The 27571-nt window shown below is 39.8% G+C and overlaps 1 protein-coding gene across 19 annotated transcripts; it reads right to left on the minus strand.

Annotated features, from left to right (window-relative positions):
- Positions 1–157: 157 nt before the first annotated feature.
- Positions 158–26366, minus strand: BCLAF1 (BCL2 associated transcription factor 1). Of its 19 annotated transcripts, none has more exons than XM_026794812.2 (15): positions 25481–25621; positions 20591–20729; positions 19481–19554; positions 18396–18488; positions 17401–17518; positions 15637–16542; positions 13533–14204; positions 13253–13422; positions 10524–10629; positions 9541–9625; positions 8703–8878; positions 7382–7562; positions 3032–3178; positions 1259–1468; positions 179–1118 (listed from the first exon to the last, which is right to left on the minus strand). In XM_026794812.2, exons 5-15 carry the CDS (start codon positions 17502–17504, stop codon positions 1113–1115), a joined length of 2763 nt encoding a protein of 920 aa, XP_026650613.1. In that variant the 5' UTR covers positions 17505–17518; positions 18396–18488; positions 19481–19554; positions 20591–20729; positions 25481–25621; the 3' UTR covers positions 179–1112. The 19 variants fall into 19 exon arrangements, with proteins under 19 accessions (XP_074393708.1, XP_005489261.1, XP_074393707.1 ...); XM_074537601.1 differs by having other exon boundaries at positions 17401–17524; XM_074537606.1 differs by lacking the exons at positions 18396–18488; positions 20591–20729; positions 25481–25621 and adding an exon at positions 25809–25948 and having other exon boundaries at positions 176–1118; positions 15637–16194; positions 16294–16542; positions 17401–17524.
- Positions 26367–27571: the final 1205 nt, after the last annotated feature.

A 27571-nucleotide genomic window follows, 5' to 3' on the forward strand; every position in this document is an offset into this window, starting at 1 on the left:
CAACCAAACCACAAAAAAAAAAAAAAAAAAAAACCAACCAAACAAAAAACCAACAACCAAAATCCCCTTAATATCTGCACTTCAGCTACAAAAATTCTTGCAGCACAATTATTAGAAATCAGTGTTGAAGAAAGTAAGATTAATTTCTCACACTCCTGGTATATATGAATTATATTTACCAATTCAGGTTTTAACATCTCTTGTTTTATTTTTTCAGGGATTTTGTGGTGTTTTGTTTCTCTCCCCCCACCTGGTCCTGCCCTACTCTCTCATTTTAACTTAAATGCTGTACATGTGAATGACTCACTCTTGCCGGATTACACACCCAGAGAGGCAAGCCCACACAGAGAAATTAAAGAGGCAATTCAAACAAACTGTAAAAAAAACCTGCTAAAAAAGAAGCTAGATTGATACTGCCATCAAATTAAGTGTTCTGCTGATGACTAAGCTATTAAAAAATACACTTGAAACTCACTGTAGTTTGTATATGCATATGTATTTCTTAGGCTACTAATGAAGCGTGATGATTTCACTGCTTAAGTGAAATTCTTGCTGCACCCTTGCAGGGTAAAATAAGAATCCAGGTTTATCACTATGTAAATGTGATTCTCATGAACTAACATACAATCAGCATTTTGCACAGCTGTTTGTACTTATACTGTGACTGGAAAACTACCCTTAAATACAATTCTTATAAAAAGGCAACAGAGAAGTAGTGGTAAGTTTATAAAAAATGCTGCTCCAAGATTTTAGGTGTGCAGAGCTGTAAGTTTACTTCAGAATAAAACACAGACATAGGGGAGGATCAAAACTTTTAGAGTTGTACTTGACCATATATTTGGACAAAGCAGAATTACACTGCATATAACAAACAGTAAAATTTCTTAAAAGTTGTTACAAATATTTTACTTTCTACCTGTACGATCATTAACATAGTTTACTATATCATGATTTTTTTCTAAAGGCTTAAAACGAAAACAATCTCTCTAAACTACTTTCCAACAGTAAAATTTAAGTAAAATGCTTACATTCATTTGACAACAAAAAAACATATTAAAAATGTTGTGTGGGTGGTGCAAGAGCTGCTCTTTCAGCTACAACTTTCTTCCGGGTTATTCCTGTGGAAAGAAAGAAAATATTCTTGTTGTGAACTGTTAATAATCAACTCCAAAACCTTTAAAGTGATCCCTACATGCAGCCAATTACTTGGCATAGTGCAAGATGAAGTACCTAATCTGCAATTCACTGAACAATTTACCTTTTCCTCTTTGCGTCTGTCCTTTTCTTCATTATTCTCAATTGTTTCTTCCTCATCTTCCACAATGCCGTCCCCTTGATATTTGTCATGCGTCCACTTGGGACTGCTACCTGACTTTTTGAAGTTAAAACGCCCTCTGCCACGCTGGAAAGTACCACGGCCTCTTCCTCTTTTGGCCCAATAATCCACACCATCATCTCTGTCATCATGCTACAATAACACCAGAAATAGAGTAAGGTTAGACACCTCTTCAATGTACCCCATAATGTTAGTATGCTATAGCAAATGTATAAAACAAAGTAAATGTTAAAAAGTTCTCTTCAGATTGCAATTATTCTTAAAAGGCATAATGCTGTAACTAAAAACACAACACGACGGTTTGAAGAGCCCTTATTCACTGTGGGTCTACTTAAATGTTAGTAACAAATCACTTGTCTGTAATTTACACTCAGAATTAAGAATTACTAGTTTTGAGGGGAAAAAATTTAAAAGAAGCTATAGAAAAGTGCTAGGCTACTTTAGCACAAAGGGAGTTCTTTATACTTCGTAAGAAGAGGCAACTGAAGGCAGTTTTCAGAAAATCTGCCCCACCAGCACAATGCAGGGCAAATTAAGTTCAAACTATTTAAGTCTAACATTACCAAACTATATTCGAGGCTGTCTGGTTTTGTTTGCTACCTGGCTACCAAATACAGCATTATATAATTAGGTATGTTCTCACAATCATTTTACACACTGCATGAAACCTACAAATCATTATTCAATATTAAAAAAAAAGTTTCTATTTACAATGGTGAGGTACACTTGTGTCAACACATGGTTTTTCTGAACTTGTGATTTGGAAAGAAGTCTGAACTATTAAACACGTATCACACCCATACAATGCAGCTTAATTATACAGAAGTAGTTGAAGGGCAGCTGATTTAATTTAAAATATTTTTAGAAATTCACTTTTAATAGCTAAAATTGATTGTTCTAATATCATGAATAGATTATCACATCTCTGTTTACAGATCAGAAAAGTTTAGATATGTCTAGGAAGACAGAACTCCTTAATGAAGTATCTGAATTGTGACTGCATTATTTCTTAGTTACCTGTTCATATATTTGTGACAAGCTATAATGCTACAGGAGAAGGTCTTCTCTTCATTACTTATCATCTTTCAATGATGAAACAATACCCTTCCAAGTTTGCATTGTTACAGAAATAACTGGAGCAGACACCACACATCCAGTGTACTGCACTACTTAGAGTGGTTACATCAAGGGTCCACCTTTCATAATCCAGATGGGAGAAAGGCATCAAAATTGTGGTGATTTTTTTGTGACTATCACAGTACTCAGAGCAAAGAACTGCTCATAACAGAGTCTGTCTTATGAAAATCCACAAATACTGTCAGCTTTTCCTGATCTTTCACTTCTGTAGACTTCCAGACCAATCTAAGACAAATCTCAAATGTCATACAGATGTAAATCCAGGAAAACACAGCACAAGCCTTTCTGGTTTAAAGTTGGGTTTTAAAAATTTTCTCTGAACCTGCCTTCTTCCCCACTCCCTGATGAAATTTTTGGAGATAAATTCCATGTCAGGCCTCAGTTACTGCCAGCCTGCTGCAGAAAGATGAAAGATAAGCAGAACCAACCAGTACAGCCACCCTGATACTCTCACAGTTACTCTTGTCCCTGTCCATACATGCATGCTACTTCTACACTTGTAGAAAGTTTGAAAAAAAAAAAGAAGCATGCATAAGACATCAATTTCTCCACACCCACCAAGAAGTATTTCTTGCTTTTTGGGGTATATTCAGGATCCCATTCCTCTTCCTTCGGTCTCTTCTGAAAAGTAGTATTTGAGTTGCTGGGACCAGTATTTGTTCCAGCAAAGACTCCTCTGGCTCTTCCTCTGCCCCTAATTCGAAACTGATTAACCAAGATGTCATTTAAATCATTTACATAACACCACAAAGTAGAGTCAAGTTCTCTATTACTGAAAATACTTTCTGTGCTTAGTTACAGTATCTGCAAGTGGAAAAACCATTTTCAAATTCACATATTACCTTAAGTAATATATTCAAGCATTCCTTTTGAAATAATGATTCTATTAAACTTAATTGAAACACATTTGAGTTCCTGGCATAAGTTCACCCACAACCACTGAAAAGAAATTTGACTGCTAGTAAACCAGTGTGTTGGAACAAAAGGTCACAAGAAGCTTCTGAAGCTGTTCAGACAAAAAACCAGGAGGAAAGCTAGACTGAAAGAGGGACAAAACTGTCAGGGGAAAAAGAAAGGTATTTATGGAGTCAATTGAATCATTTATGAAAAGGTGATTCTGGAATACATACTAACTGCAGTTTTCACAGGAGTATATCCACTGTGTGTTACTCAAGCATTCTTAACTGAAATTCAAGAATGTACCTCAGGCCAAATTACATTTCAAATGAGTAAATTCTTTACTTAGGAAAAAGTCAATAGCATGTACTCTGCAGAGCAGCAATGCTTAAAGTGAAAAGGAGTGTTTTAAATATTCATTATAATGAATTAATAAGGTTTTAAAATGCTAGGCTGGTGTCCTGGGTTGGCTCCATCATGCTTGTATCCCCAGGGGTCTCGTTCTGTTTATGCTGGATGATAAGTGTTGCACCTTTAGGACTTGTCCCAGAGTGCGAAGGGGGAGAGAAGAAGCAGTTTGTTTTCAGACACTGCGCTCACTCCTGCGCATTCCTGCTCCTGACTGTGTTGTTTGCAGATGGACAGACAGCGGGACAGAGCCCTCCTTTGCTTTTAGTTAGTTTAGCTAGCTGAGGCAAAGAAGTTCCCTGGACTGTGGGATTTTTTCCCTTTTCTTTGGACCTGTTCAAGCCTGCTCTGGACTGAACACCAGGGGAGCACCGGCAGCTCACACCTGGGGCCCACCAGGCCGGGCCTGGGCCGCGGCATTTCCAGCACTGGAGGGACTGATCCGAGACTGAGTGAGGTGAGCTGCAACCCAGGGAGGGGACTTTTCTGAGTTTGTCATCTCTTTTGGAGCAGCAAGGGGTTTTATTGTTTAATATTGTTTGGGTTTTATTGTTTAATAAACAGATTTTTCCACTTTTCTCCAAGGAGGCTTTTTTTTGCCCAAACTGGTTGGGGGAGGGGCCAATTGACTCTGCTTTCTAGAGGAACCCCTTGGGGGGGGTTCAGCTCCAAATTTGCCCTGAACCAGGACAGCTAGAAAGTCTCTCACCAAAAACCATCCTAACTCAGAATTCACTAAGTAGTAAGGTATACAGTTACCTCAGCATATAAATACTTAGCTTGTAGAAAATATTAAATGAGTTTATATCTTTCATTGAAGGGGAGAAGAAAGTTTTTAGCAGTCTTATCTTCCCCAACTAACCTAAGAGCACAATTTCCCAAAGTAGCCTACTTAAAAACACAGAACTGCATCTTCAGAGTAATAGTAAAAAATATGACTGGAAGCTAATTTATTTGTTAAAAATAAGCTTGTTTCATAAAAAGAGGTCAAAAATATATATAATTAATGAACTCAAAAGGAAGTGTTACGCATACTTAGTTCCACAAAGCTCTGAAACTTCTAATGCAGAATTTATGCTGGACAGATTTAAAATTACTCTGAAATCCAACCAACTGTAAAACAATCTGCAGAAGCCTCATAAGACCTATCCAATACTCTGAGACTCTGGGAGAAAAAAAAACAATCAAAAAATTGTTTGGAGAGTCATTTGGAAAGCCGTAGACTAACTGTACAAGGGAGGAAGTAAGGTACGCTTTCTTCATTTCCAACAGCTTTACAAAATTAGGGCACAACAAACAGTAACCTGGGGGAAGGGGCAGGGGGCAGACAGAATTATGACAGGATTAAAAAAAGAGAAAAAAACAGGCATCAGCATTTCCTGGTATTCAGTCCTGTGATCAGATTCCCCTTAAGAAAAACATCTACAGTTCTCCTAACAATTTTATTAATGCTTCCCTGTACCAAATCATCCTTCAGGTAAAGAACTACAGGACATAAAATCTACTATGGTGTTAACTTTATCAGCTTATTTAGTAGAAAGACTACCACAAAAAAGACAAGTGTATATTTTCTATATAGAACTCACTTTAAACAGAGCTGCTACACATAATTCTTTCATATATGGATACTAAGGACATTGCCATTGAAAAATTCTAATTATCCTTATTTCTGTGTCCATATTTTAAAACTATTCATGATGCTTATGTATATGAAGCCTAGAATCCAAGAGGATTGTGTACTAGCCAAAGTTAGAGAAAAACCATTGCTGACTTAACATTAGCTTGCTGGATAGGGAAGATGTTATATTCTCCAAGGCCTCCTGTTAGGAGAAAGATTTAAAGCCAAAGCATTTGATTTAGTCCAAAAGCAAAGCAGTAGTAACTGGAATGCAGCCACTATTAGTCGGTATTTACAAACACATTCCTACGCTACCTGGTCTGTGTTTTTTGATACCATCCAAGATTTATCCCTAAAGAAGAGATCTGAGTCAGCAGTTGGCCTATTTAGATTCACCTCCTCAGACACTTTGTTCCAAAAGCCTGTGTGTGACCATGTATGTTGTTAAGGAACATTAACCTGTTATCACGGCACAGACCAAATTGGTAGTCACTAGCAATTAAATGAGTAGAAATCTATTAACTTTACAATTCCCATCTACCTCAATTGCATATGAAGTAGTACCTATCTCACAATACCTACAATCTGGTTTGATAAAGCAGGAAGGCTTCAATGAATTACAAGTTTTCTCCCACTAAATCTCCTTGACAGGAGATGGAGTTTTAAGCTTTAAGCTCCCTTTTGTTTAACTTCTGTTTTGTTTGTGCCATTATTTTATACAGCCAGAAACTGTGCTGATAGTCATATTTGATGCCTACACCATCCAGGGCTTTATATACTTACACCACATAGATCCATAGCATAACTATATAAAAATAAGAAGAAAGGAGGAATGATGCATTTTTAGTGTTAGAAATTTAGAACTTTGCATTTTCCTCTAGGTAGCTATAGTTTTTTAGATGGAGGATTCAAGCCTCAAGTATTGGTACATGCCACATGCATTTCAGACACCCTTATGTCTAGTTCAAAACTTATTTTTTGCATGATTAAACATTTATACTAAACATTGCACTTTAGCATTATTTAGTCTTCATTACAGGCTACATTAAGAAATTATTGTTGAAGTATGAAATTACTCCTACTTATTATGTAAAACAGTTTTTCCCAACCTACACAGAACTTGAACTTTTTTGTGTGTTAGCTGTGGTCTGGAGGTCTATTTTGCCTTGTTGTTCAGGGGTGGGTGAGTGGTGTCTGTTTGTGGGTTGTTTTGGGTTTGTTTTTTTTCTGGTTTGGGCTGTATGGTGTTTTTAAGTGCTCCCTATCTTTTTCAAGGCCTTCTTTATTGATTCCTAGTTTTTCCAAATGCATCTACATTTCCCAATTATACATCAATAATTACATTACCATGGAATCTGAAAGTTTAAGATTTTTCTGAAGACTAGTGTGGTCAATATGCCACTTTCCAAATCACAATGCTTAAATACATTCCAGAGGTAGATCAATGAACTTTCATGCTCAGTGGCTAGTCCAAGCCAAAGAAACACAAAAAAAAACAAGTATACCATCTTCTCAATACAGCTGTTTCAAGGTTGACACTTATTTTTAATTACATGCCATTCTCTATATAAAAAGTTGCAAGTATTACACACAAAGGAGTGCAAAACCAAACCCAACATGAGAGGGAAAAACAGAAGGTGCAGGGAGCTAAGGGCTATCAGGACCCAAGACTTAAAATTTACAGAACAGTAAATTTCCAGGTCCTGTTAGGAAGCAGCATTATAAAAGAAGAGCAAGGAATAATCCTGTTTCCCCAGACCCTTATGCTAGGACCTGTGATGTCATGCTAATGCGTATTTACAGATCATTCAAGTGCTACTGGTGAGTGCTGGGGAAAAACAAAAGACTCAATGTTTTAGGTTTGGTATATCGTATAAAGACCTCAAGTCTAGCCTAACATGAATCACTCCAACACTCCCTCATTTACTTTGTACCGCTATTGCCATTGGTGAACGGTTTGGGGGAAGAATAGGAGAAAAACTTACAAAGGTGCCTCTTGGCCTGTTGACTCCTGCAAAACCAGAGTATTCTTTCTGTTCATGGTGGGTTTTGAACTCTTCATCTCTTTCCTTCTTGCAATCCTTTTCTTCTCGAGAACTGGATGAGGAAGAAGATGGGGAGGAAGATGGGGAGGACCGAGCACGGTCTTGGTCTCTTTTTTGTTTACTGAAAAATAAAAAAATATACTATGTGCTATTTTAAACGTACTAGATAGCCTGTAACATGCTATACTAAACCGGGTCTCTATTTTATGAAAAACTAACCCCCTTCTGGTTATAAAGTCACACGTTACATATCTGAGATATTAAGGCGAAGGATATTTCCACTTTCCAGCCTCCTCTGACACATTTAAGTGCACTAAACGCATATTATTGCTGGTGAGTTGGAAAGCAGCAGTCTGCAAACTGTAAGACACAACTTTTCTAGATTCTGATGCCATGAAGAGATGCTGTTACTTTTAAGATCTGCCTTTCTTCTGAGGCAGAAAAACAGAAATTATAGGGAAAAACCCCTTAAGGTAAAGCTTTACAGTAACTTGACACAGTTCAGTTTGCACACTGTTGAGAGGTATGGTATGGGCTTCCCTACATAAATGGCTGTAGGGAAATTAGCCAGTGGAAAAAAATGTGGATACCAAAGTCAAAGTAAATGGGAAACAGGAAGTGTAAGTAAAAATTCACTTTATATATATACAATACAAAGCAGGGAAAAATTCCTACAGCAAAACTTTTAGTAACCCCATAGTGGTATTAACTTGACCCAATTTACAAGATTTTAGCATTCTATTCAAAGAAAGGTCATACCTGAAGTAACTCTTACCACTTCTACACAGTATCCACTGAGATATGCTAACATTTTTTTCTTAAAACAGCCCACTGGCTTTAGACAAATTTAGAAATTCCCCTTCTCACCCATGTTAAAACCTAAGTATCAGTAAAATTCTCATACTCTGGGTGTTATGAGTTGAAAAAGTGCGGAATCAAGCATAACGAACCAAAGTTCTTACACAAACTGTTTATAGAAATGTACTGCATTGAAGTCCAACCTCCTGATGTAGCCTGGATAATAGGACAGATTAATTTGTCATTTTTTTTTTCAGTGTTAGCTTGCTATTCCAAAGTTTTTGTCCTCATCCACCATAAGCCGTGTAAAAGACAGATAATACATATTTGCTGTAAAACAAATAATTTTAATTGTTTAAAATTAAATGATCCATTATACATTGAAAATTGAAAGCAATTAAGCTTACAATTACAAAAGGCTAATTAGAAGCTAAAATCCTTTATAGGGACATCAAATATTTACCTGTCATCTTTGTAAGATTTGTAATCCTTGTAATCTTTTGGAGTTTTCTCTTGCTTTCTTGACCCACTGGATTCCCTGGAACCCTTTGAGTCCCCTCGCTCCTTACTTCGTTCTTTTCTACGTCGGTCAATGTCATGCCGAAGATCAGCAGAATCACATCTTAATTTTTTATCTCCCTGTAAACAAATGTATATTTTGCAACAAATATTGAAATACAACATCAAGAGAATCTCAGTGAAAAGGCAAGCTGTGCATCAATTAAAATATAAAAAGATAGAATTTACCATTTTTCAACAAACTTCAGCACACAAATTGACTTTGCCCTTTACATGAAATGGCCACATGTAAAAAAAGAACAGCTAAGAATTTCAGTTTATAACAAGCATTCCCATCAAGCCAATTGGTGTCTAGTTTTTGATGATTCAGACCACAACAATACATGATTTGAACAGATAATTAAGTATTTATTTCTTCTGGTGAATTGTTTTTAAACAGAGCACAACCACCTTTGTAGTTCAACCACACTACTCACTGACCATCCTGGTATTTCCCTCTGCCCCAAATCTATTCTTTGTCCTTGGTCAAAAAACATGCAAGAGGAAAGGAAGCATAGCAAAAGACTTGACCTTATGTACCATTTCATTAATATAGCAAAATCACACTACATAAACCAGCTTCTTGATAACATGTTTGACTCAAAAGAAAAAAAAAAATCTAAATGCAAGTACTCTAGGAACAATACAATTTTGTATTTTTATACAGAAAACCAGAGATGAAGTTGAGATTTAAAAGGAGACTAAGTTTAGAAGCACAGATAGGACATTTACTTAGAACCTACTTTTTGACTTTCTTCCTTAAAGACTCTCTCTTCACCTGTTAAACGGGTATGCTTCCTCAGGGTACTTGGAGAGATGTCAATCCTCCTAAGTGTAAAATAAAAGCAGTGTCTTGCCATACATGTACAGGACTGATAACAGCCTCAAACATTTCAACAGAAAACTGACAAACCAGGCATTTTTGCAGTAGAATAAACTTTCTGGATTATTAAACCTCACCATCAGAATACAGAAGCAGACTAAAAATGAAAAACTGGAATTCTGTTCTGTGTGAAGTATGCTAAAAAACACAAATACAGAAAGCAGGCAGACTGATGTTTCACATTTTAAGTATAGCTTGGAAGACAGAAAAAATGTTTAATGATTTATTTCAAAAGGACCAGTATATGTAGCCAGTTGAAAGCCCACCCACTCCAAGAAACCATTAACACTATGATAGTTTGCTGTAAAGTCAAAAGTTCTAAACAAGAAAAATTGTGAAGTTAGATACTGTATCCTCACATGCAACACAAATATAGTACACTGCATCATAAAACTAGAGCACATGATCAGACACTACATCTGCATGCCTACCTTCTTACCTTTGAGATTCTCAGATTTTTCAAAAAACTGCTGTAAATTAACACACACAAAAACTAAAGTAGTATGAGATGGAACATTTCACACTGAAGAAGAAAGATGCATGTACAGGGCTTCTTTTCATCTTCAAGACATATGCCCCTCAATATTTGAGCACTGCATGTGAGAAAAGTAAATATATCCCAAATGAGATACAGAGGTAGAGAAGACATCTGTCACAAAACCACAGATGAAGCCAGACCTGACTCAGATGAGTTCTCTTTTACAGAAGGGTTTTTTTTTTTTGTACTTTGTAATTATACAAATTATCTCATCCAGATTAGAAAAAGTATTTTGGGTTCTCAAAATAAATATTAGAAGACATTATTTGAAACACAAAGCATCTGCATGTGCAGTTAACATATACCTATGTATTTCTGGGCTCTTTTGTCGGGTGCAGTGCTCCTCAGTTGCTTTTTGATACGCAGTGAACCTCTCATTTAGGGTCATTCCAGCCGACTTGAAGTATTGCTCTGTTGGTTACAATAGAAAAAACACTGTTTCATTAGTTTCATTCAACTGCCACATATTTCATTCCTGACAGAAAGGCAAGTAGCAGGCAAAACCCACAGTACTTTCAATAAATTTATCAGGACAAGCAAATATGGCGTTTTCCCTATTTTTACACACACTGTAACCTGAGAAAATAACAGCGCACAGCATCACTGCAAGTCTACGTATACGTAGTCATGAGTGTATCACATCTAATTCAAGCATCATTTACTGACTGGACTTGCTCATTTTCAGTGACATTTTCCTCTAATGACAAAGAGCAATTTCTTAAACTGTTATTTTATATTTTGCCCACAAGAGAAAGTGAAATTACTTTTGAGTCCTAAATATTTGCAGCAAGTACACCTTACCATTCATCTCATCTCTAACTTAAAATAAGAATTAGTGCAAACATTTAAGAAATGTGCGCTTCAATAACTACATGAATGACCTAACAACTCTTTTCTTAAAGGAATACAATTTCTTGATTGGGTGATGATAAACAATACAATTAACACACCTATGCATAAATAAATTCATTTAAGCATCTGGCATCTTGGCAAACTTGACAACTTCTCTGACAAATTTTCTCCTTCCTTCAGAGACAGTTAAATTAGCCACAGCAAAACTCAGTTTTTAAACCAGCTCAACAAATGTGTTTAAATGTAATATAGAAATACATAAAAGTCATGAGCTATGAAATGTTACATATGAAGCAAGCTATCTGCTTAACAGGTCAACATACATCTGTATCAACTTACCGCCCGGCATCCAGCATTTGTCTCATAACCAACCATTAAAACTTGAAACGGCCACTACAAGGGTAGTGCCTCAATCATAATTCCATCAAACACAGGAATTTGAGCTAGTAATTCTGTTTTTATGCCATTTTTGCCAGGAAGACAGAAGGTTCAACTTTGCCTGTTTGGCATCTGTATCTTTCAACAGCTATTTTACTTTTGTAACATGGATTTTGCCATTTCAAAACACATTCCAGGACCTAGTTACAATGAAAAAGAAAACATCACTGGGCATTTTCAGCTCTACATTAATAAAGAGCTGTTCAGACTGGTCGCATCACACCAATAATGAACATAACTTCAGTTTGTCAAAAAAGTTACACAAATTCTGATCACAGACCACAGTAAATCTGAAACTTAGAAGAGATGTTCTGCTTCCAAAACAACCATAACAGTACACATTCTAATAACTTGACCAGACAGGCTGTTAAATTTATAAGATATTCAACATAGAAAAATTTACAGAAAACGTCTATTCTGTGATCAACATGTGAGAGTTCTGCAAGTATTATTTTTACCTACAGCTACATATGTATCATATAAGCAAAAATTTACAGAAGCTCTCACTGGATTGAGTCTTTCTTTACAGATCAATAAACAGATATGTTCACAACAGATCATTATACACTAAACAGATATCCCAATATTTTTTTTAACTAATACATTATCGTAGTCCATTATCATTGACTATTACTTTGTAAGCAATTCAATATGAAGGAAATAACTTGGCTTTAGTAATCTGAATTATGTCAACAAAATGGAGATTTTTAACTGAATTCAGCACATATTTCTAGCACACAAATCTCAACAATTTTAGAAGGTAATGCATCTTAAAAACAATGCTTACAGACAGGTTCATTGAAACTGGTACCTAATTAAGCAGTTCCACTTTTCCCTTCACTATGGTGATATGGCAAAGTTACTTTCATCAGTTTTGTACTATCTCAGTTACAACAGCAAGACAAAAGTCCAGTGAAATAAAGCAAATGCTATAGAAAAAAAAACATTTAAAGAATACTGTAGACATCCCCAGGGAATTTTAGGAATTATCTATTTTCCCATAAAAATACTTCAGAGGATATGACCTAAATGAAACATATCTACTTTGATGTGGTATGTTAAGGTCCAGGTTTGGATTTCAGCGGTTTTGGGGGAGGACTTCTGTTGTTGTATTAGTTTGTTGAGGGTTCTTCTTGGTGTTTATACAAAATAGTCACTACTGTTATATCAGAAAATAATTAGTGCATAACTCATTTAATGGAGGTTTATTTAGCCACTGCCAAGTTTGTGTAAGTGAAATTCCTGAAAATATTGTCATATAGGAATAAAACACATTATAACCATGAACTTTACTACCATTTAGAATAGAATTTTTCTTAAATCTTCCTGAGCGGAAAAAAAATCCCTTCTAATAAGAAGGTGGAAATGACCTCTAGAATGCTTCAAAAGGAATGCCATTGTTATTTACAGTCCAAAGACATCTGTCAACCCACACCACAACATTTAATGTACAATTGTATGGTAAACTCATTCCAATAAAATTAGAAAAACTGACCAGTGTATGTGTAAACTGCACTGCAGACATAGAACACCTGCTGTTATACTCAACACCGCTTGTGGTTCTTTTGTCCTAGTTTCCGTGGCTATTATTTTTCTAATTATTTTCATGCATACCTCAACGGGAAGAAAGTCTGGGTAAATCACAACATTAGAAGAGATCTGAAATCTTCCTGTACTAGAAACAGCAAATGGACTTAAATGAACTTGTCAGCCACATATCTGGCACAATAAACTAAACACATACCTTTGACATGGTGAACCAAGGACACAATGTGCTGAATAAATGACTCTGATGTGCTTTTGCTGGCCTGTGGCAACTTAATGTGGTCAAAGATGGATCGGAACTCTTGCTCCTTCTTGACGGAATGGACAAGTGTGCTAGCAAGCAGCCTGTCTTTAGTCAAGGAAGCAGGTCTAAAATGCATCAACAACAAAGAGACACACAAAAGAAACCACTAGTTTAAATAAATACGAACGACACTGCAGGCAGGTGGAGAACCACACTGTAAAGTGGAATCATTTACCTATTGGAATCATCAAGGGGTACTGGTGCCATTTTGAGTTTAACTTCAGGACGATGGGAGTCACTGGCTATCATTTTGATCCTAAGTGGGCTCTCCTCTCTGAAGGTGGATTTTTCTCTCGCATCCAGATTCTTGTGTAGAGGAGGACTGTAATCAAAGAGTTCTTTGAGCTTTTCAGACTTTACCTGCTCAGGTGACTGAGTTTCTTTCTTCATCATTAGTCTCTCAGAACTCTTGTCTTCTTCCTTGTGCTTATCTTTTGTTGCACTAGGCCTTTCCACTACATAGCCAGTCTCTTTAAGCTTATAACTTTTCTCATCTCTAAATCCATCGCTCTCTCTATTGCCCTTGATTGATATTTTAGATTTGTATTTGGTTCCTTCCTCCTCAGCATTCCGGTGAGATGCAGTAGGAAAATTTTTACCCTGATCTGCCAGGACAGATTTTCTGAACTGTCTGTAATCCTCTGTCTCCTCTGTGTCCTCCCCTTCAGAGTCATTAAACTTTTCCTTCCCAGTCTCTTTATCAATGAAAAAATCTAAAGTTTCCTGTTCCTCCCATTCCCTTTCTCCCTCTGTCCTCCCTTTTTCTGATCCTCTCTCCTTCTGGGCCTCCTTCTCCCTGGTATTACCCCTATCAAGCAGGTATACTCTAGACTCTTCATCTGTGTACCTGTGGATAGCAAAGAAGAAACTGGTAACTCTGGATTGCATTCATTCCAGTTCACTTGCATTCCCCTTTTGTGTCAATTCCACACCAAGAAGAAGATGAAAATACATTCCTCCGAGCAATTAACTTTAGCATGCAATGCTTGGCACATCATTAACACTGCATCCACTGTCACATATGCACTACTGGAGGCATCTGAAGAATATAATGCCTTTCTGCAGAATGCCTAGAAATTTACTTGCTTGTTTTCTTAATCAGTACCCAGTTTCACATTCTCTCTCATTACACTAGTAATTTTTTCCATCCAATTCACATGGTTTGAAAACTCAAGACCGCAATTCATTTTGCACTTCTTTTGCTGAAAGAGTTGAAGTAGTAGCATAAAAAAAGTGAATTATTTTCAAGATCCTGCACATTACTAAGATAATTCCACAATCTGGCACGGGCTTAGTACATTCACTATATTGTGTTCAAGCAGGGAATCATTAGAAGGCAGCTCTCCTAAACACAGAAACACACCAAGTAATTATTTCAGCCACTGCCTTATCTGTATGCTATGTTCACACAGGTTCTAATACCTTCACCAACTCCAACACATCTGATGCAAGAGAAGTTGTATTTTTGATCTCCTAAGCAGTAACTTTTTTACATAATAAAGCACTGACTAGACAAATTAATTTAAAAGCTTACAATCAAGCCTATATAGCATAGGTACAACTTCTCTAACTCTTTTTGTAAGAAGTCCACTGAAACACCAGTCACATTCAGAAGGAACAGTCTAATGCCAGTAAGACTCTAACAACTTTCAAAAATTACTATTATGTCAAACTTTTTAAGAACAAATTGAAGAATTTTACACTCATTGGAATATATACACTGAATTCCCTTCACATCAACAGCATTATATTCCTAGAATACCAACACCTACCCTCTTTGATAAGTAATGCAATTCAAGACATCACAGTTTTCATATTGCACAACATAATTAGACAACTGATGCTGTTTATGTCAACATAAAAAATTATTGCACAACATAGACATTTCTAGACTTCCAGAATACTTGCATTTCAAACTACATGAAGCTTTAAAATTCTGAAATACCTGAACAGAGTTCACTATCAAGCCAGCAAGTCTGATGCACTATTCCAATTAAGATTTTTCTTAACAGTAAAAAATTGAGTACAAGATAAACCATAGAGGAAAAGCACAAACCAATTCCTCTTTAAGGATACGTGTCCCTATCTCTATCACCCAAATTTCAAGGCCTTGAAGCATCCTAGCAGGAGAAGGCATATATATCTTTCAAACTCAATTCCAACCAGACTAGTATTACTAGCCTTCCATAATGCATTTTCCAAGGTTACGGTGATGATCTTGACGAAACTCTTAACAATATTTTTAAGAGGCAACAGTAGCCTTGTACCTTGGTTCTTACCTTTTCATAAACTTTCCACCTTTTGCAGTTTCCTGTTCACCACCCTCAGGATAAAATGACCGCACTCGAGCCTCCTCACGGGGGGCACTCTGTGATGGGATTGTCTTTGCAGGGCTTCTCCTCGAAGGGATATGGTGCAATGGGCTATTCTGAGAAGGACTATAGCGGCTAGAACCATTTCCAAGAGAACCAGAGCCAGATCTCTCAGGACTATGCTGAATGGAATGGGAATGCTGAGGTGTGTCCTTTGCTGAGTGGGCTGTGCTAAGCAGAGGGGCATCAGAGCAAGATGAACTCTGACTAGGTGGGGTGGCAATAGAAGGACTATGGGGTGACCTTGGACTGTTATCATACGCTGAAAGGCCAGGCCAAATGTCACCAGAAGCTGCTGATGATTTGTTAAAATCGTCAAGAGATTCCGATGGGTCGTGTTCAAATGTATCTTTCTGTTCATCTTGTGATTTATTTTTCAAGGGACTGTCTTGCAAAGGAGCCCCTTCAGTTTTCTTGGCCTGCTTTTCCAGAGACGCACGTCTTTTGGAAGAGACGGGTGATTTGCTGTATGGGGATGAAGAACGAGATGAAGAGGACCTCGGGGACCGGGAGGATCTGTAAGATCGACGAGACCTGCTCCGGGACCTCTGGGAAGACACCGACCTTCGTTTGGGACTTCTGGAACGGGAGCGGCCGCGCCGAGGGCTTCTGGAGTGTCTTCGGTTCCACACAGGCCTGTAGCCTCCTCGATGGTATCTACCGCCTCCTCCTTGGTAATACCCTCTGCCTCTTCCTCTGTAGCCATAGGGACGCCTCATTCCTCTGTTATTCCTGTAATCTCTGCGATAATCTCTAGAATAAACACGATCTCTGCTCCGAGATCGGGAATACGTCCTTGACCGAGACCTGGAGCTAAAATAAAAAACAAACGTTAACATTTTACAACTGGAAAATCTGAGGGGAAAAAAAAAGTGCCTTGATGCAAAATGCTACATTTCTCAAAATGCACTCAGAAGGCAAAGGATGCAGACTCCCTGGTCTTTAAGTAACTTCTGCAATCTCTCTTTATTTATTTTTTCTGAAATAAATTAATTATAATAAACGTGTCTATACCGCTAAAGACTGTGAAACCTGGCATCACATGGTTAAGACACTACCAGCCTCACTGGCCTCCCCAGACATTTTATCAGAGATCATCACCACCCTGGAACACAGCATTCAGTTGCTCAGCCACCACGGTTCACAGCCTGGAACAGGGAGTGACATGGCCGCCCCCCCCCAGTGTAATATCCCAGCCTGTGCATGGCAGCAGCTGAGACAGTAAAAACTCAACTGACCCACTCCTTATGGGAGATGGCAATGTCCACTAGTAAGTAAGATGAGGAAAACACTGGAGGCAATTGAGAAGACAACATACAGGAAAACTTATCTTCTAAAGTCTTAAGTTACTTCAGATATAAAAAGTTTAGTAAGAAATAACAAATTACAGGGAAAGAGACTAGATGAAGAAAACATCATGTAAAGCAGAAGGGAAGAATTCAAATGGGCCAGGAATCATGAAGAACCACTACCATTCTGAAGTGATCTTGAGATCCAGGAAGAGGGGGAGAAAAAAATTAAACAAAAATTACACTCAAAGCATAGTTCACCTACTGCCTAAAATGAAACAGGATTCCAGGCTCACTTCTGCAATAGCATCATGCAAGTGAAAAACATTTTATGCCTAAAAACTAATAATACCAAATCACCTATTCACGCAGTAAGACTTACCTGTATCTCTTTTTTCTTGAATGTGATCTGGATCTTGACCTAGAGCTGGACTGAGATCTGGACTTCGATCTTGACGAATGTGATCTAGAATTAGATCGACCCATTTTTGCTAGTAGATCTACTCCTTCCCAAAAGGAAAAGCAATGAGAGGAGGGAAAAAAATAGAAGCAACCATTTAGCATCCATGTAAATTATATAAATGAACAAAATTTGCATTTACTAAAATGACGCTATTACAAAGTAGTACAGCATTTACTAAACAGAAGAGCTTTGGAGACAGTGTAAGTACATTTATTAGTAAATTAAAAACTTAACCACATTTTAAAGGATTTAACATTGCTGCAGTGCACACATTTTCTCTGAAAACATGAAGTGTAACAGTGAAAGGTTTTTTCCGGATTTAGCTGCACACAGATACTGTAGGAGAAAGGAAGCAGCAGAAAATGAAACATTTCTGCAAATTAAGGAAAGACTAATGCAATTCCGGACATCTTAATATATTGTAACAAAATTCTAGCTATTGTGTTGTTTATAGTTCTCTTGCATTTCCAATGCACTGTTCCTTCTCCAGGAGGAGTTCACAGTCCTCAACAATGCACCATTCACACAAGCAAAGAAAAAGCCCTGAAGTATTTGGTCTAGCAGCTGTTAATTTGACCCACAGGCATTATTTCTCTTAACTATACGTACTAAAGCTCACCCCTCTGATCTGAACTTCCACTGCTCAAGATGCCCATCCTGCATCTTTTTAGACTAACTTAGCGTTTTAACCTACATGTAAAATGCATGGCCAACAAAGATTTTAACAACTAGTTAAACAATATGGCTTGCAACAAGATTCAACACACTTCAGCACAAACTAAGCTATGAAAACTACAACTGATTATGAATCAATGACAATTAAAAGACAGTAATTCAGAATAAACTATCACGTCTTCCTATGTACAGTCATAATAGATATGTAGAATAAGTGCTAACCATAAAAAAATACACACCTTTTCCTTTTCTTTTCGGATCAGTGGCTAAAAATCCCCAATTTAATTAATAAAACCTTTGACCCATTACCATTTTCTTTTGAAATTGCCCAGCTTTAAAAAAAAACAAAAACAAGTGTCACATTAGACAACCTGAATAAAAGCTATGAACAAGTAACTAGACATTTTCAGGCCTTTGAATGCTCAATTATAATTGTTTAATAATAAAATTAAAACAGAAACGGAAAAAATCAAACATTTACCGCTTGTATTGCAAACAGGCTTTAAAGCCTAAATTACCGTTAAAAAATACTAGCTCAACACAACAAGGACTTTCTCTTATATCATCTTTCTCATTACCTGGGTGGTATTTCAATTATGTAAGGACAAAAACAACATTAGAGTTTAAATTGAAGTTACCAAAATTACAGAGACTTTACACATATCTAAGAGAACCAAAAAGAGAAAAGCAGATGACCTTTCCTCCTATCAACTGGTTCCTCCTGCCCCCCATGACTTTCCCCATGAGAGTTTGCATGGCCTAAGAGATGTAACCTCATCTGAAACCAGCCCAGCAAAAACTGAATTTAAACCAGACTTCCACATAACTCAGAAAAAACTATTTACCTTGGCGAAGAAGAGTATGTTGAATGCTCTTTTTTACTGGCTCCTTCCACTAAAGAGCAAATTTGCAGAACCTATACTCTGAAGATATTTTCTAATTCATTGAGTTCAATTAAGTTGACGGAAAACGCCTTGCAATCACTTAGGACGAATACACACAGGCAACATAAATTTAGACCTTTTAAACTATTTAAGACATGCCAATTTTCCAAGAGTGACAGAAAAGAAAACCTGGTGGGGTTTTATCTGTTGCAAGTAATTATCAAACCGAACATCAGATGCACAATGTTTATAATGTAACTCAATCTCAGCTTTAAATTATTTGCATTCTATGTACGACAAGTACAGTTGATCTTTACAAGACAGTTTTATATACTGTAGCTTCTTACTGCAAGCATAAAATATAGGAAAGCAAAATAAGATTTAATTTTCAATTGCTGAGTTCAATCAGAACGTTTAAAAAGGACTTTAATTAAACTTACCTCAAACTGTTAGTTGATATCAATGAAGAAATTATTTCAAAACTCTGTATTTGTGCTTTCAGCAATACTGAGTCCTATGGAACAAAAAGTGAGACTGTCAAAGACACACACATTTGCTAAAAGGAAGCACCTTTTTGCTTAAACGGGTTCAAACAATAACCTCATGAGAAGACAATACATAACAAATAGCAAATTTACTCTTGGACTCAGTGATGCTGCACGCTAAGACCGGAGCAGCTCAAGAGCCGGCCACTGCCAAAAGTGGCAAATCCCTTTCCATCCATGATCACTCCCTCCTCAGCCTTGGTAACAGGGCTGTGCAACACATTATCCTCACCTTCAGAGCGGCCCTGACAGCCTGCAGGTCCTCCAGTGACCAACTCTTTATACCTAGAAACCACTTTCATTTAACTAGGTTATCCAAGTGGTTAATGAAGGGCCAAACTGAGCTGGATTATGGAGCAAATAACAGCATGCAGCCAGAAAGAGGGAGGCAAAAAGGACAGTGGCAAACTTTTAGACCAGTTTGAACTCCAGCACACAGCTCTGCACTTCACTAGAGCTATCATACTGGAAAAAAAAAAAGGGGATGAGAACTACTCAGGCCAACGGTGCATGCTTTATGTTTAGGTTTCTCTTGCAATATTTATAGAAGCATTACTCTAGTATAACTTCTTGTTTAAAATGCATACATATATAATTTCACCTAAAGAGCCAATGTCTTCGAGAACCAGCTCTTTTACAGGTATGCAGAAAGGGAGCATAACCATAAGAACAAAGCCAGTCCCTAATGTATGAATTCTTCACTGGCCTCAGTTTGTAATTCCCTCCAAGCCTTAAGACTATGGACATTTGTAGTCCAACTCAACATTAAGCACATTTTTAAATTCCACTCAAGCAACAAAACAGGGATTTTATCCCAGTTTGCTATAGACAGTCTGGATCTTCAGAAATTCTGCAGCTCAACAATTTAATTCATTAGATCCAAAGGCATAATACATTGACTGCTCCTAAAGGACACTTCCACACTCGTTCATAGGTGTTTTCTTCATCTAAAAGAAGAAATGTAGCATTTGTGCTCATAAACACTGCTTTCAAAAGTCCACTTACCATTCACTAGTAGTGACCAAGATATTTCCAATTTCTACAAAATATATGCTTTATTAAGATTAAGTTTTTACTTCTCATCATCAGCAAGCATGAGTCTCCGAAGGAGCACAGTAGTGTATCGGACCATGTCAGATTTTGTCTAGACAAAAGGCGAGATGGTATTAGCCAGTAAAGGGTAACGAAGGCATTCAGAAGTCTAGTACAGAAAAAGCAACAAAACTTCAAGTTCAGGCTGAGATTTTAAATGAATACTTATATAATCTAGATTTCTGACTTAAACTGGTGCTAGCTGAAATCCCAAATCCTAATTTAGACAAGTCTTTAGATCCTGGGGATATGGAACAAGATAGCTGCTTCACTTTTAAAACTTCGAAGTAGAAGACAGGATCTTAAATTACCATAGCTTAAACTGTGGTAGTGAGTTTTTCAGTCTTAGAAATCTTTTCCAGCAACTGGCAAAGGTGAAAAGTAGCCATACTTCTGTTTTTAAACAACACATTAGCTATACCACATCCAACCCTGGCAGCTAAAACATACCTGCTACCCTTTTCCTATTTAAGTTTTTTAAGAAGAGTATGGATATAACATTAAAAAACAAAACCAAAACCTTTTATTAAAAAGCCTTAACTACTGAATAAAAAACATTTAACTATTTGCAGCTTTTGTTTCAATTTAGCTGTAATAGGTAAAATCTTGACACATAAGATGCACTTATCCAAACAACACTGATACTTAAGAACAGAAGTGAAAAGACTACATACATAGCTGAGGTTTTTTTGGTCCATGTAAATATTCTCAAAATATGCAAGAATCTAAAGTTTTATTAACCTTTATTAAAGCTCATTTAGAAAAGAACTGAGGTAGTACCAGGAGTATGTAGGAAACAGCTGTCTGTGACAGTCAGCCCCACACGCTGCACACCTCCACAGAAGAGCACCCGCCCTCAGAGCACCACAGCTACAACATCCTGGCTCCCAGCGGCAAAGGAAATCCCCCACAGCCTCTTCCTGCCCATGGCCAGGCTGCAGCGGCTCCACCACCTCAAGGAAGGGCACAGTAAAGGGCAATGACAAAGAGGCCCTAAGCATTATTTGTTGCTCTCAGAAGAGACCCACACTCTGCCAAACGTGTGCATCAACAATGTGAAAAGGTGCCGTCACTGTCACCCAGCATTTTTAAGAGAGGACCACATCTGCTAGGAACAGGGCCTGTGCCTGAAACCCCAGGGCTCTAGTCCACACTAGAGCCTTTTCCCTCTTTTTCCTCACTTTCCACCCTAAATAATTGAAAGGAGATGCCTGGTCCTCAACCATTTCACTGCCATGTTAAAAAAAATTCTGGATTTTACAAAGGAAGCTGCTGCAGCTCCACAGAATAATGTGGCTCTGCTAGTTTAAAGAAACTGCCCCATCTCTGCTATCCTGTATTTCCTCGTATTCCTGATGATTTTTCCTATGCCAGTCTAAGTATTTCTGCACCCACATACTGGATCACTTTCAATACAACTTTTTTTTTTTAATATGGTTCATTACACAGCCCACAAACACTTGGGCCAACACAGGGAAATTGAAACAGCAGCTGGGCAGAACTGCTTCTTTTGGCAGCACCGCAAACTTAAAGCTTCCCTGAACCCAGCCTGGCATAGCCTCAAGAAGCAACAAACCTGGTGGTATTTAAGATTTTTAACAATACTTTTAAAAATAAAAACCAAAGCACCAACAAACCCCCCAGCAAACAAAAAACCTCACCATAATAAACACACACAAAAAGTCAAAATAAGGAAAACCAAACACACCCAAACAACCAAGACTTAACACAGAAACCACGTTTTCTGAAAATTGGCTAGTCCATCATCTGTCAGTAATTGAATCACATCCAGATAAGTTTCTTAATGAAAAAAAACAACAGGATGTCTTCTTCTATGGGCGTCTTCAATCAGTCTTGGCCAGCAAGTGCGACCATCAAGCAAAAAGAAGATATACAACACAACTGGGCTTATCCCATCACAAGCAACACAATAAGAAGGAAGTAAGTGACACTGTCAGCATTTGCTATGTTTAATAAAAAATAAGAAGTACAAGGAAAATGGTAACCAATTCCTTTTATATAATATTTTTAGGAGTCTTCACTACACCAGTGGTGTTGGAGTTTTGTCAGAGTGCACAGACTATGGATACAACACATCTCTTAGGCTGCTTAACAAGTTGTACATCACATGTTAGTTTAAGACATTTTCGGACAGTTCTACCCACTTACACTAGCAAAACACTGCTCCCTCTTAGATCCATTGTTTTAGCTACCCTTCCTTTATAGATATTTCGTAGTCTGCATTTCTCTTGCTTAAACATTATTTGAGAGCTGTCAGGTAGATTTAAATAAAAATCTTGTCGAAGTAATTCACGAGCTATTGCCAAAATGAGTTTTCATTCAGAGATTCAGGCTTCAAAAGACGGGATGATTATACAACCATGACAACACAAAAGGGGATAGGACAGTCTTCATAAAATTCCACAGAATTTGTAGTAGTTTCTCATAATACACCCACAGAAATAAATAAAGTCAGTCTTAATGAGACAACACTGTAAGTCATCTATTCAGTGCTTGCACATCTGCTGTGCTTTCTTATCCACTCTCTACCCCCCTTTTTTTTTAATGTCCACAACTCTAGCAGGGCCCATCATACATAAGAATAGAATGCATTTTATAGTCACTTAAACCCATCCTACTTAGATCATCGGTGACTTGGATGCCTTCAAAACCTAAAATTCCATGGCAAATATGCCCAAACTACTATATACAAACAAGAGGTGGGAAGCACTACTTCACTATTCCATTTAATATGCTGGAAATACAATGCAAACAGTAAAACATACTAAGGCCTTCTTCTCCCCCAACTCGTTAATTTCTATACAGAAAATAACACAAAATATTTCTAAATTAAGTCAAAAATCAGCATCCTAGTAACAGCCAAATCACCTCTGCAAAACCATCATATGATTGTTAGCTGTCTTTTATGTAATACTAATGGCAAACAAAACCATGTTTCTCCTCTAAAAAAACAAAGAAACCGAAGTGACTGAGAAATGGGCGCATACACAAAAAGGAATTAGCACGCTGTTGGACACATACTGTTTTGGACAGCCTTTGTTATTTCTGTGTGTGTGTTTTACACACTGTGTTTTCACACGCCCTTACACCGCGCTCTCCCCAGTCTCTGCTATGAACTACACGAACTGCTGCTGCAGAAAAGACAATCCTCCTGCCCTCATCTGTTCCAAGACTGACGCCCTCAGAGGTGCTTGGTGGGCTGCAGCACTGCTCCATAAGAAAACTACTCTGGACAAAAGCTGCCTTTTCAGGCACATCACCTCCCAGATCCCATTTACCACAAAGCTGCACGAGGCCAGTGCCAGCACAATGAACAAGCAAGCAACGCGCTTTTCGGAATACCTTTGGGAGAAACTCTCACACTGACAAACAGAGCACTTTCTTCACACCTACCTCTGCTACCTGTAAACAAACCGCAAATGTTCTTGGGCATTCCACAAACCCCTACAGCACTGCCTCTTCTTGACACCCAGCCTGAATATAATCCATCCAAATATCTGCACCCTAGCTCCAAACTAGGAGCTGATTTTTTTCTAGATTTCTACGACCACTTCAAGTTTTCTGCATTCTCAATGCGAACAGGCTCTTCTTCATGGTACGTGCTCCTACCTCCTACCCCCAGGATTCCGCCAGCCTCAGCCCTCACCTGAGAACTTGCTCCACACAGGTTTTGCACGCTAAAGCCTTGCTCAGCAAAGAGGCATTCCAGCTCCAAGCACCGATATATGTAACACACGGAACCTCGTCTGGCCATTCAGCACAGCCTGTCACTCAACATCGAAAGCGACACAAGTGGGAGGATGCAATTCCTACTTTCCCTGACACAAGACATGTATGCCTAGAGCACACCTCAGCGCCAAAGCCATTACCCCGTCCTCATTCTTCCCTACTTTTGTCCAAAACGACATGATTATCAGAGAGGAGGACGAGGAGGAGGGAGGAGAAAAGCATCTAGACAGCATTTTCCTGCAACTCCACGCTGTTTAACTAATCCCTCCCACACCAAGAACAACTATTCTAAGTGATATTTTTATACACTTGCATTGCTTAAGCAGTGACTACTCGCAGTCAGGAGCACCTTTGTTTTGCATGCCCTCACGTCTTTCTGTAGTAAGATTTAACTGTTCCTCTGAGGACAAAACTTTGATCTCCGAGATAAACAAGTGATGGGTTGTACTGACTTCGTAAAGGATCAACATGACACACAAAACAAGAACCTGATTTTCATAGAATTAAAGGCGAAAAGTAGGAGGTTTACAAAGCAAAGGGGAAATAACGGGAATGATCCTGCAGTGGTTGCATAGTACAGTACAATCAAGACGGGCAACACAATAGTCCCTTTCAGCGAGGGGCATAAACCCCGCTGCGGTCCCTCACGGGGCTTTGCGGGCATCTGCAATCAGGGCAGGAAAGGCGCAGGGAGGCGTGGGGCACCTCAGGCACAAGCGCCTGAACCACAGCCATGCCCGAAGGGAAGTTCCTCCACCGACCGTCAAGGCTGATCCAATACCGGGAACTATCCTTTCTCTCCGGCACCGTTTCCCTCCTCCGCGTCACACCCACACTGATAACGGGGAAATTTAACACTCCCGTAACCAGCGCCGTACAACCACATCCCCTCGGGCCTTCCTGCCTCCCCGGGGAGGCCCAAAGCCAAAGGCCGCGCACCCGGGGCCGGCCGGTCCCCCATTCCCCACATACCCCGACACCCCCATCCCGCCAGGCTTCCAGGAGCTCCCAGGCAGCTCCGCTGCCGCCTCCCGCCGCCCCTTCCCCTTCTACCTTCGCTTCCCGGGGCGCAGGGAGGAACGGCACCGGCTCGGTCCGGCTCCCGCGGGAAGCGGGGGCCCGCGTCAGGGCGGTGACGGAGACCGCTCGTTCCCGTCCCGTTCCGTCGGCTGGCGCGGGATAATCGGGATAATGGCTGCGGAGCGCCGAGGTCACGCGGCGCGGGAAGGCGGGACGGCGCGGCGCGCGAGCACCGCGCGCTGGGGGGCGGGGCAGGGCCGGGCTGCTCCCCCTCAGGCTCCCCCCGCCATCTTCCCCCCAACCAGGGGCCACCGCCCCGCCAAGCCTCCACGCAGCCCCTCTACCTCCGCCCTCCTCTCACCTAGCGGGCGGAACTCCCGGCGGCCCCGCTCCCTTACGGCAACCGGGCGGCCATTTTCCGTCTCGTCGGAGGAAAAGACGTGAAGCCCGCGGGGAAAAGCAAAAACCACCGGGAGGGGCGCGGGGGGCAGCCGCCGCCGCCGCCGAATCGTCACTTCCGCTCTGGGCGGGGAAGCGCCAGCCCCGCGCTCAACGCCCGAGCGCCATCTTGGTTTCGGGTACCCGTCCGCAAGCAAGATGGCGGTTGGCGGCCGCTCGACCCCGCCAGGCTGTGTGCCTGCCCCACGACCGGGGGCCCCGGGTCCCGCTCGCCGCAGCCTCAGCTCTCCGCGCACCGCCGCGGCTAAAAGCTGTCTCCTTGTATGCTCTTGTTCCTCAAAGGGCGGCGAGAGCGCAGGGTCCCGCCCGCCGTTGCCTGGTTACCTGTGAGGCGGGGAGCGCATCCACGCACGGAAGTCGCTCGGCCGGGGCTGTGTGCGGAGCGCGGCCCGGCGCACGCAGCGGCTCTGATCCAGCGGCGTTGGGAGATGGCGGTGCCGCGGCGCTTTACTGCAGCACCTTTTGCAGCAGGCGGCCGTCGCTTGGTTGCGATACAGCAGCGCCACGTTGGGGGAAAGCGCGCCCGAGAGGCTTCTGTATAACCACAAAGGTGCAGCCGAGGGCTGCGAGTGAGCAGCCTTTGCCTGATGCACGAAGCGGTGTGTGTACGCTGGCCAAGTGCTACAATTCACGGAATCACAGAGTACTCTAAGTTAGAAGGGACCCATTTCGATTCTAACTCTTAGCCGTGCGCAAGGACAGCCCGAAGAATCACACCATTCACTTGAGAGCATTGATGAGTAATTCACACTTTTTCAATCTTACACAGCTGATTTATTTTTAGAAGGCTATTGTCCATTATTTTTTGAGGCAAGAAACTTAAAACAACCCGCTACAAAAAAAAAAAAAAAAAAAAGCAATGCCATTTTAACATGAATTTTGCATTTTGTGAATTCTGGGGGCAATGACTGGGAGGCAGCCAACCAAAAAGTAACTGGTGGAAGAAAAAGGCATGGAAGATGAGAAGCAGACATAATCCCCAAATGCTGGTTTGCTGTTCCATGTGTAGGCAAAGTGATGCACTGGTTAGGTCTGTTTATTGAGGCTATTAAGTTTTTTGAAATGTAGCCTTCTATGGAGGCAGCAACCAGTGAGTAGTTGGTGCTGAAATAAAAACTGGTTAACTGATGGACAGTCTGGCCTACAGAGATTTGCTTGCAAATCCCTCTCTCCTTGTAAGGTTTTCCTTTCTGTAGGGATAGGGGTAACGAATCTGTACCTCAAGTGCAGCACACACAAGTGCAGCTTTTGCTGTAACCAGCAATAAGGCACTTTTAATGAAGAGGCTCTTTCAGCTGTGATAAGGAACCTGTGAGGGAAGACAGTTTGCCAGGGCCTATAAGGTTTTCAGAACTGTCCTGAGACTTGGCTGCATTTACACTTGTTTTTTAATGGTTCTGCAAATTGCTCATGCAGGGACACCTTCCACTAGACTAGGTTGCTCAAACCCTCATCCAGGCTGGCCTTGAGCAGTTCCACAGCTGGTGCATCCATAACTTGGTGCCACTGCCTCACCACTCCCACAGTGGGAATTTCTTCATAATATCTAAACTAAACCTACCCTCTTTCAGTTTAAAGCTATTGCTCCTTGTCCCATCACTGCATGTAAAAAGTCACTCTCCTGCCCTCTTGCAGCCCCCTACCCATCGGTACTGGCAGGCTGCT

Source organism: Zonotrichia albicollis, chromosome 3 (assembly GCF_047830755.1).
Source record: "Zonotrichia albicollis isolate bZonAlb1 chromosome 3, bZonAlb1.hap1, whole genome shotgun sequence".
NCBI classification, from domain to species: domain Eukaryota; kingdom Metazoa; phylum Chordata; class Aves; order Passeriformes; family Passerellidae; genus Zonotrichia; species Zonotrichia albicollis.